Source organism: Microplitis mediator, chromosome 6, assembly GCF_029852145.1.
Source record: "Microplitis mediator isolate UGA2020A chromosome 6, iyMicMedi2.1, whole genome shotgun sequence".
Classification (NCBI taxonomy): domain Eukaryota; kingdom Metazoa; phylum Arthropoda; class Insecta; order Hymenoptera; family Braconidae; genus Microplitis; species Microplitis mediator.
Window position 1 is genome coordinate 5,152,232 of NC_079974.1, and position 11,402 is coordinate 5,163,633.

Here is an 11,402-nt window from a genome sequence, read left to right on the forward strand (position 1 = left end):
AATTTTTTTTGATAAACTTTTTCAAAAATCAATTGTCAATTGAAAAATATTAATGACGTTTGTTTTATGATAAAAACTATTAAAACTACTATTTTTTCTTTTTTTGTATCCAATAAACATGTAAAATATAATTTTTCTTCATGTAAATTACTTAAAAAAAAATTCAACTTAATCAAATTCGTTTAAAATCCAGAAATTGTTTTTTTTTACCTTTTTTAGGGGGTACCCCACTTTGCCCGTAGAAATGAAAAATTTTTTTTTTCAACGGTAACTGAAAATTTCTTTTATTTACTTTGAATATCACTAAAAAAAAAAAAAGATTTAGCGTATTTGAGTCCTCGGAAACTTGGTATTTCCTTAAGTACCCCCTTTTGCCCCTCCCTCCCCTAGGGTGGAAAAAAAATTTATTATTACACACAAGGAGACAATTTTTACAATCTGGATTAGTAAAAATTCAATAGCAGTCTTAGGGAAAGTTTTATTCTAAGATAGATTTTTTACTAAATCAAATGGTAAAGTTTAGTGAATGCTTTTGTTTGGTACTCTAAAACTCAAAGTCATTTTACTTATAATATAGTAATTCATAGGATTAAGCGATTATAATTTTTACTCTATTAAAAGGAAAATTTCCACATTATTGGACCGTTTCAAGTTTGCCTCGGTGAAATAGTAAATTTTATTTGAAAAATAACGAATATTACCAGATTTTTTTCTCCGTGTATTATTTAAAGAAAATATTAGTTTATCTCATTGTTAATTTTTTTTTTTTAAGTTAATAATAAGTACAACTTGGTTTTACTAAAACTGGCAATTTTTGAGTATAAAATTATGGTAAATAATGAAATTACAAACATAAATTATTTTAAGTGTACAGTTTTCATTTCTTTTATAAGAAGTAAATCTTCTAATCTTAAGTCTTTGTCTTAAAAGTGATCAATTGCTAGAAAATTCATTACTTTAGTTATAATTAATCAATCAGAAAAATATATGTATACGGAAACTATTATTATTTTTATCAATTACTTTTATGATTCTATGACCAGACTGTGTCAGATTTACTAATTTTATTTTATCTTTTTTTTTCATTTTATTTTATTTATTTTTTTTTTATATTTAAAATGTTAGACTCATAGTTCTGGTACTTTGACTGACCAGAACTGAGCTCAAGATGCTTACCATCATTTAGAGACTCGTCATGTGAGTATTCTCCCTCAGAATTTTCTACGATCTGAGGATAACGACGAGCAGGAAAAAATTGACGTATTATATATATATATATCAGATTAGGGTGATTCATTTTAGACCAAAATTTTTTTTTTTCAAGTCCCACTCAAAAACCTTGTAGCACATGAAAAATGAAAAATTCTCACAAAATTTGAGCTCTTAATTTCAATTTTTAGGGGTCTCTCAACGAATTTTTAGTTTTTCCATTTAAATAACACGGGAAAACTTTTTTTTTTAATTTTTTGCTTCCGCATCTCATCAAGAAATTTTTTTTATGAAATATCATGCTGACGTTCTTATAGTAGACTAAAAGCTCTGCAAAAAAGTTCATTGAGTCGAGTCTGTAAGAGCAATATCTCCATTATAATTCCCGTTACAAATTGTGATTTTTGTGGGAATTCGATTTTAATGCACTTAGAAACGAAACTATTGGTGATAGACAAAAAATTAAATTTAAGAGCTCAAATTTGTTGAGAATTTTTTATTTTTCATATGCTACAAGATTTTTGAGTGGGACTTGAAAAAAAAAATGTTGGTTTAAAATGAATCACCCTATTATCAGATACAAAAAAGCAAAATCCAGAATGAACGGCTTAATTGCATCCAAATAGTATGAGCAAATATGTAAGTCCATTTTAGAGATAATCGGCTCAAGTAAAATTAATTGATGAGGAAAAATTGTTAGATGTCATCGATTACTTTTGATCGAATTTATTTAATTTATATTACTTTCTAAAGATGGAAAAGTATATTAATTGTAAGCCATCTAGCGGTGTCATTGGAATTACATTTATGAATTAATTTTATCTACAAATTTCATTTTTTTGCACTTTTACGTGTGAGACTCTTGTCAAATAGAAATATTTTTCATTATAACAGTGTTTCCTTCTGATGGACCTGCAAGAAAAATATATATGTGAAAATTATATGCAACATATATTGACATATATGTGCGCAAAAAAAAAATATGTCAACTAAATTTTCAGATAAATGTATGAATTAGACCGGGCCAAAAAAATTGACTATGTTTTTTTTTCATAGCTATATCGAAAATATTATTCAAAATGACAAAAAAAAAAATTTCATAAAAGTTTGAGCCCTTAATATTAAGTTTAAGAGGTCTATCATCGCTATTTTTAATTTTAATTCATAATTGCATGCCTTGAGCGCGAAGCGCTGAGGCTATGCTCTATACTCGCCTGAAAATAAAAACTCGATTTCGTCATATTAAATTATTTCTAAATTTATAAATACACTTAAATGATACAAAAAATATATATTATTACAAAGAAAAATGATTAAACAACAGATTTTTTACATTGTTAAGTCGACTAATTACGATTTTTCTATAAAATATCTGTTTTTAGTGACTTATCGCGTTAAATTCCTCAGGAGTCATGGGCTAGTAAACACTATAACTTCCGAAAAATACAATTTTCCAACTTAATTTTTTTTTTAATATCTTCGTATAGTTAATGCGAAGACCCCTTTTGAAAATGGCAGCTAAATGTCTTATGGCTTAATTATAATTAATATTTTTAGATAGGCATAACACGACAATTTCTACCCTTTGAGCAGCCATATTACTTATTTTTTTAAATATACATTCATTTCAAGAGTGAACATAGTCAAGATTATGAGTGCCACGACTTATGCCGAACGGAGGTTACGTAGAAACGCACACTTGCCACAAAAGTAATAGAGTGTAGCGACCCGTACGAATAAACGAAGGACCGACAAAAGTTAGGTTCGAATAAACGTAGGAATGAATAAACGCGGGTAACGTATAACGAGCGGTTAGTATAAACGGAGGAACGAATAACGTGAGATGTGTACAATGAGCGGAACGGTTAATGTGAGGTTTGTAGAAACGGAGGAATGGATAATGAAACGTTTGTATAAACGTAAGAACGGAAAACGAAACATTTGTATAAACGTAGGAACGGACAATGAGACGTTTGAATAAACGCGGGTAACGTATAACGAGAGGTTAGTATAAACGGAGGAACGAATAACGTGAGATGTGCACAATGAGCGGAACGGCCCAGATAGCACACCTGATCGAAAGTTAACGTCAAGTTAGAAGAGAAACTTTGCGTAAATCTATTGCCGGAATCGGACACTAAGTTGCGTGTAAGAGTTGATGTTAAAGAGTTAACACAAACTTCAGAGAAACTTTCGTTTATGTCACAAGCCAAAAGAAATTTTCGGTTACTTACCAAAAAACCGTACATCGGTAATGTAGACTGGTAAAAAAATTCCCTATCTTACCAACCACAAAAAAGTAGGCGGTAGATGGCGGTACTGTTGAAACGAGACTCCAAGATGTAAATTTATCAAATATTTTTAAATTATATAAAAAAATTATAATTTTAAATTTTCTTTTATTGATAAATTAGAGCACATTAACCAACTTACAGTACGTCAATTACTTATGGTTTTCAAACCTACACAACGATAATAAACAATAAATAACTAGTGATATTATAAAAAGAAAACGATACAATTAAGTTTCATGATAAACAATAAGAAATAAAAATTATTATCACTCAGTGACAGATGGATCAATCACAGGCTGATCAGCACTTTTGGAATATAAATGAACATTTTTTAAAGTAATTCTTTTGCCTTTCTTCTTCCCGTTTTTCTTTTCACTTCTCGACTGACTTCCATTTTCTTTACCGTCTTGATCCACCGTTTCTTCACCCGAGCTATCTGCACTTTTATTTACTCGAGCACACGCTGCCGTAAGTGCTTTTCGAAAATTTATTACGTGAACAGCCAAGGAATAATTTGAGTAACTCTTAAGCATCACAGCTAAAAATAAAAAAAGATTAACTAATAAAACTATAGGGATATTAATATTACTTAAGATAAAAAAATACTACTTCGATGGAGGAAAATCACAGGTCTTCACGTCATACAATATGTAATGATTATGTTGACAATTGTATGATACTAAAAAAATAAAATATTATACTTTTAATATATGTATACTCAATTTTTCATATTGTCATAATTACTAAGAAAATAATTGAATACTTACTTACGATTACATTAAATTGTTGTTTGTTGATAGTTCATTGTTTTTTCTACTCTTTTTGCTACATAGCGATTAATTTACATGCATGTCATAAATTAACATAATTTTTTGAATCAATCAACTACAACCCTGATGAGCACATTATAAAAATTACTATTTATAAATAATCAATTCTTGGATTTAAAAATAATAAATTTTATAATTTATTAATTTAATAATAAATTAATTTTAATTATGTACAAATCTACATAGAACAAATTTCAAAACACAATGCATATTTTTTTGTTTTTTAAATAATTTATTGCAAATTTTGAACTTTACAGTATTTCAGCTGCAGTTTTTTTTAGGTTAGTAGCAAATGTCAACTTGACGTTATTTTTATAAAATACCTTATGTCTTAAATAATGAGTAAAAATACATGTAACTTCACTTTAACAGTTGCTATTCAAAGTATAGAAAATAAAATAATGCCAACTTCTAACAATAATTCATCCGCAACTTCACATTTGTAGTTACTATACAACTTTTCCACCTAAACTTATGGTTGAATTCCGGCAATAGATTCAGGTTAACTTTAAGAGCGAATTGAACGCAGTTTGCGGATAACAGTTACAAATGAAATAGTTAACGCAAAGTTTAACTTGACTTGATGTTAACTGTTGAAGTACAACTAGTTATACTACAACTCTGGCTATCTGGGGGTAAACGTGAGGTTTGTACAAAGTGACATGTGTATAAAAAATTATTTGACAATACCGACCGTTAAATTGACTGAATTCAGTTGATGTAGTAGATTCCCATGATAATAAAAAATTATGGAACTCGTTCTTAAGGATTTTAATAATCTAATAGGACATGTATTATTTTTTGGTTTAAATTAAAAATTTATAAATTTATTTATTGTTCAAATGATGGTGATTTAATTTTGTAAATATTTAAATTTTATTGATAAGGCTTAAAGTTAAAAAAAATTATATTTAATATTAATTAAATAACAAAGTATTGACCGTAGAAATTATTATGAAAAATTAGACTCAATATAAAAACTAATTTATGTAATAGTAAAATAATCTAGGATGAAAAACTTGAAAACAATTTTTTTTTTTTTTTTTTAAGGAAAATAATTTATTTCTTTTTTTATATATTGATATAAAATTAAAAGTATAATTTATTCATTTTGAATAATTAAATTTAATTCTTGGAAGACTTCCATCCTAAGGTACTCCTCCATCGGTCGAAGAATGATACCTGCAACAGTTTGTAAAATTTTAATTGACATTCTTAATATTTGTAATTTAAAATTATATCGTTTTATTAATGTCATTAACGACATAATATTTATTGATTATTTAGTGAAGATTTACCTCCTATTTCGAAAATTTCTTCCTCGTCGTCTGTTCTACCGTCCATATCATTCAAATTTTCATGTAGATATGTTGGTGTTAGAAAATAACTAGCATAAGCTAGGAAATTCGGTATATCTAAAATGTTGCTATCATATAGTAGCCAAGCATTTTTAATCGCTTCATCTCTTTTTAAGCTCTCGCTCCGGGGATGACGTATAACTGGTTCACCACTCAATAATAATAGGAGCTCTAGATGAGTTACAGCCTGTAAATCTCTCAACTTCTCTGCAACCACAAACATTTTTTATTTCATATTTTTATTTTTTAAATGTAAAATTTTCTTTCTTTTAAGTAATCAATCAGTTGAAAACTATAATATCAAAAAAAAAAAATCACAATTGATATTTTATTTTTCAAATTATTAAAATTTCTATAACTCGGAAACTATGGACTTTAACGACTTGACTCATAAGACTTTTTTTTAAGAGAATAAAATTTCCTATAAAATTTCTATATACATTTTTAGTGTACTTTCATTGGTTTACGTTCTGGAAGCCAATAAAGGTCAATTTCATAAGAAAAGAGACTTCCGCAACGGACACAAGTGAAACAGCTGGAATTACAGCTAAGTAACTATGGGCACTTTTGAAGAACACAAAATGCCCTACAATTTGCGACCAAAACCGCGTCGATATCATAAAACGCAGCTGAGTATTAGAAAGTTAAAAAAAAAAGTAATTTAATTTACGTGTAATTTTAATGGGAAATCTTTGAAATCAAATGGTAAGTACATAGGATTAGAATTAAGAGCTCAAACTTGGCAGGAATTTTCGTTTCAGCATAAAAAACAATATTTTGCTTGATGAGCAACAAAAAAAATACTTTCGCCGGAAACGAAGCACCCTAATATATATATATATATATATATATATATATATATATATATTAGGGTGTTTCATATTTAGGCGATATTTTTTTTTCTGTCCTACCTGAAAATCTAACAATTTATAGAACAAAAAAAATATTCCCGCTTGAAAAAAAATTCTAAATCAATTAGGGGCTTAACGCACCGAAAAATTCGATTTCCCATTTAAATAACATGGGAACAAAAATTTTTTTTAGTTTGGAATTTTTTACCTCGGCAATGGCTCATTGTAAGAATAAGCCCAGCATACATTTTTGTAGGGAATATAACGCTCTCCAAAAAAATTCTCTTATCATTTTTTGATAAATCCATCTGTTCAAAAGTTTTTGGACCTCGAAGTCAAGTTAGAGTAAATTTTGAAATCTTTTTACTTTTCCGGCGAAATCATCGGACTTATCATAAAATGCCATGGATTCTTTTTTGTAGACAATTTTATTTCCTACAAATTATCTCTGATAAAGTTTTTTTAAATTCTGCATTGTTTTCTAGTTATTTCTATTTTTATGCCAAGCTCTTAAAGTATATCAGAACACTATTTTTTTAGGAGCTTGGCATTAAAATGGAAATAACTTGAAAACAATGCAGAATTTAAAAAAACTATCAGCGATAATTTGTAGGAAATAAAATTGTCTACAAAAAAGTTTCTATGGCATTTTATGATAAGTCCGATGATTTCGCCGGAAAAGTAATAAGATCTCAAAATTTACTCTAACTTGACTTCGAGGTCTAATAATTTTTGAACAGATGGATTTATCAAAAAATGATAAGAGACTTTTCTTGTAGAGCGTTAAATTCCCTACAAAAATGTATGCTGGGCTTAGACGTACAATGAGCCATTACCGGGGTAAAAAATTCCAAACAAAAAAATTTTTTTTTCCCATGTTATTTCAATGGGAAATCTAATTTTTCGATGCGTTAAGCCTCTAATTGACTTTGAATTTTTTTTAAAGCGGGAATATTTTTTTTGTTCTATAAATTGTTAAATTTTTCAGGTAGAACAGAAAAAAAAAATCTCGCCTAAATATGAAACACCCTAATATATATATATATATATATATATATATATATACATATAATAAAAGGCTTTATATATTATATTTTTCTCAACCTTAACTTTACTCTTAAACACTGCAGTTGATATTATTGTAGTTTTAAGAATTTTTAATGTAATCGATCAACGATATCATACATGCATTAAAATAATAAACAAAAATAATATTTATAATTACAATAAATATTATTATTATAATTATTATTATTACTTTTATTCTGAAAATCTTGTTATTATACCTGTATTAAATGTCCATATTTTAGGATGAATTCCAAATCTAAGTTTGTTACGACGGTTACTAGATTCTGAATTATTATTAGTTCGATATTCTTCATTATGTACACTATATCTTATTGGTGGCACTCTAAGCAGCCACTGACGTCTAAAATATTGTATAAACGGTGCAAATATCTGATGAACATCAATGGGCAAGTTTTCGACCAACCAATTAAATGCAGTTAATATATCATGGTGTGGCAATAAAGCTAACGCCAAAAATTTTCGCATTATAATTTGACCTGGTAACCATTCTTTACAAAATTGTAATAAATTGTACTTTTTAAACTTTTTCATCAGTGCCTATATATATAAATATAAAGAAAAAAAAAAAATTAAAATAATTTCTTTTATTATACGTTACGATTGAAAAGAATATTCTGTATTAATTTAATATACATTTTTTACTCACCTGACAATAATGAAAGTTACAGCCGACAATTTTAGCTAATGGGAATGCTAAGCGAGTAGCAATTTCCAAAGAACTCTCAAAATCTATAATTATAATTTCAGGTTGGATGTGAGGAGCTAACTGATTTTTAAAATATGTTAGGCCTGCTGTATAAGCTAATGATGACTTCCTGGTCATAAACATCCAACATACTGGTAAAGCCTAAACATGGAAAAGAAAAATTTTATTTATTACGAGATACTTTATTCATGTTTCCTTTTTTTCCCTACTTCACTAAAATAATTATATTATACTATTTGAAATATTATTATCTTTTGCGTTGATATAAGAAATATCATTGGTATCATAAATATAAATACATAAATATTACTGATTCTGTAGCTATTAAACACCTGACACTTTGCATATAAAAACTATAAAAATATTATTTTAATTTATTTTTTTATAATTTTAAATAATTATTTACCGTTATTTTATCAATTTCCAATATAAATATTTCAACAACTATAAATTTAAAAATTTTAACGATTCTTCTTTTTTTGTTTTCGAAAAATTAATTTTTATATAAATTTTGCATTTCAATTATCTAAGTATAAATATATTCATTATTTTCTGTATCATTAGATATTAATTTATTTTATTCATATACTTGTGTTTTGAATTCATATTTTAGTAAGCTTTCAATTTTTAATTTTATTTAGTTATAAATTTTTAGGTACAAATTAGTATTGAATAAAGTATACCGTAAGATTGTTATTTTCTCATTAGAAAAAGATGATTTTATCGTTCATAAAATAAGTGGATTAGAACTTCTATTGCTGCTATCAATTATACTTATTGTTTAACAAATTATCAGAGTTATCATCAACTGAATAATATAATAATTAATCTTTTTATACTCAAATTTTTCATTGAGCTTTTTAACGATAAATTCTTACTCTTATTATGTTTTTTAATATTTACCGTATCATCTATTAATCCCATAATAGTGAAAAACTGATAAATTTGTGGCTTTTTGGGTGTAATTTTAAAAGTTGCATCCATGAATAATCTTGTAGGGTTCAACAGTCCCAAAAAGTTTACACTGCCAATAACACTTACAAATGACCCATCAGCAACTGGAATTGTTTGTACACTTAATTCATCATTCTCATAACTTTTTAAATTTTGCCATTCTGGCTGTTGAAGTAGATCCGCATATTCCATAAGATTTCTAGGCGTTAAAGGATGTTCTGGTTGAACTTGTTGACGCCATCGTTGCATTATTGGTTGCATTTTAACCCATGTAATCGTTACGGCAGCCACAGAGTATCTATAAATTTAATTTAATGTTATTAGAAAAATTTTTTTTTACCATTATCATCATTTATAATAATATAAAATAATTATAAAATATAAAAACATTACAATTGGCTAAGATTATCATAAATCAGCCGTAAGGATTGAAATGGACGAGTAATGGCAGCATTATACAAATCTTTTTGAAATTCATGTTGACAGCTTAACAACGGTTTTTTTGCATGGTTATGATCTCTTGATAGCTTTGGTACACCATTAACCATTTTTCCAATTGCATTACAGCTATATTGTTTATGATCACGGCACTTGATATAACTATATTAATAAAAAAGATATAGAACAGAATTACTAATTACTAATTATTATTAATCCTACGTATTATATTATCTATGCATATCCTTCATAAGTAATATCTAATGGAACTGATTAATTCCTATAAAAAATCTGTCTGATTTAATCGAAGTTTTTAATTAGGGATAAACATTTATTTCATTTTCGTATAAGTATGTATGCATGTATATGTGATTGTATAACTTATAATTATCTCTAAAGTTAATTGTGCTTCTATCTTTTTTCGTACACTGTAAAAAATCCGGAATGAATTCGGATTTAATTTCAATCCGAATTTACTCCACCACTCGGAGTTCCGGAGTTTTAAAAGAAATCACTCCGCATGCGGAGTGAATTAGGAGTTTTTTTTTAGCGGAGTGATCTCGGAGTCACGTGGATTTTATTTAACTCCCAATTCACTCCGGTCCGGAGTTTCAATAATTAAATAAATTTATATTAAGTTACGATATTAAACTGTTAAACAATGTGTGTGTGTGTGTGTGTGTGCGAGTATGTGCTTCCGTGCATGTGTTCCGGTGTATACGAGTGTGTGTGCGTCTGTGCAATAAGTTTGAGCAGTTATTACCTGATGATTGTGCAATTGATTGGGATAAGATTAAAATCAATAGGATAGGTAAAATGACGGATGGCAAAGCTCGTCCTGTAAAAATTGTTTTACAATCTAAGGAGCAGGCTAGACAAGTCTTAAGAGCAAAACCGAAGGATGAATCAGTCTGGTTTAAGCTGGATCTAACACGGATGCAGAGAGAAAAGCTGAGCGAGCTACGCAAAGAGATAAAAAGTAGAGAAGGAGCTGGGGAAAAGAATTTAATCATAAAGTATAAATTTGGCGAACCATTTATTGATAAAAAAGATAATTTTCGGCGGGATCAGCTAAAAAACTTGATAAATTAAAAAACATAACAATTGCATACCAGAATGTTAGAGGTTTACGCACCAAGTTCAAGACCTTTTTAACATCATTAGCATCTAGTGGATCTGTTATTGTGTGTATTACGGAGTCATGGCTCAATAATAGTATATCCGATGGTGAAGTGGTAGATTGTACATACTCATTGTTTAGGAGAGACAGACATTACTTACCAACGCAAAAACAACGTGGTGGTGGTGTTCTCATTGCAATTAAGAAAAGGTTTCATGCTGATCAAGTTCATTTAAGACATCAAGATGTTGAGCAAATTTTTATCAAGGTAAAGTTGGATCATGAGGAACTTACTATTGGCAATGTGTATATGCCCCCAAACAGTGAAGCAAGTATTTATGAAAGACATATTCAGGACGTAGTTAGTATAGCTAATAGTCATTCTGGATGCAGGATAGTACTCTTTGGTGATTATAATCTCCCAGATGTTAGATGGAGGAAGACCAATGCGGAGAATGAGTTCTTCGGGGATTCTGTGAAAGCGGGTATTGTATTGGAAGCGTGTTCATTATTGGGCTTAAATCAAGTTAATCTTATGCAGAACTGTGATGGC

The 11,402-nt window shown here is 28.2% G+C and overlaps 2 protein-coding genes and 1 long non-coding RNA gene across 4 annotated transcripts; all 3 read right to left on the minus strand.

Moving 5' to 3' along the window:
• Positions 1-3,594: 3,594 nt before the first annotated feature.
• On the minus strand, positions 3,595-4,848 carry LOC130669501 (uncharacterized). 2 transcript variants are annotated; one of them, XR_008990201.1, is made up of 4 exons: positions 4,657-4,848; positions 4,271-4,396; positions 4,113-4,182; positions 3,595-4,041 (listed from the first exon to the last, which is right to left on the minus strand). It is a non-coding gene; the product is annotated as an uncharacterized LOC130669501 (long non-coding RNA). The 2 variants fall into 2 exon arrangements; XR_008990200.1 differs by lacking the exon at positions 4,657-4,848 and having other exon boundaries at positions 4,271-4,562.
• A 566-nt stretch (positions 4,849-5,414) lies between these two features.
• Positions 5,415-5,967, minus strand: LOC130669499 (uncharacterized). The gene is made up of 2 exons (XM_057472442.1): positions 5,632-5,967; positions 5,415-5,515 (listed from the first exon to the last, which is right to left on the minus strand). Exons 1-2 carry the CDS (start codon positions 5,912-5,914, stop codon positions 5,436-5,438), a joined length of 363 nt encoding a protein of 120 aa, XP_057328425.1. The 5' UTR covers positions 5,915-5,967; the 3' UTR covers positions 5,415-5,435.
• Positions 5,968-7,802: 1,835 nt separating this feature from the next.
• Positions 7,803-9,552, minus strand: LOC130670404 (uncharacterized). Its single transcript, XM_057473806.1, has 3 exons — positions 9,241-9,552; positions 8,278-8,478; positions 7,803-8,168 (listed from the first exon to the last, which is right to left on the minus strand). Exons 1-3 carry the CDS (start codon positions 9,550-9,552, stop codon positions 7,803-7,805), a joined length of 879 nt encoding a protein of 292 aa, XP_057329789.1.
• Between the last annotated feature and the right edge of the window lie 1,850 nt (positions 9,553-11,402).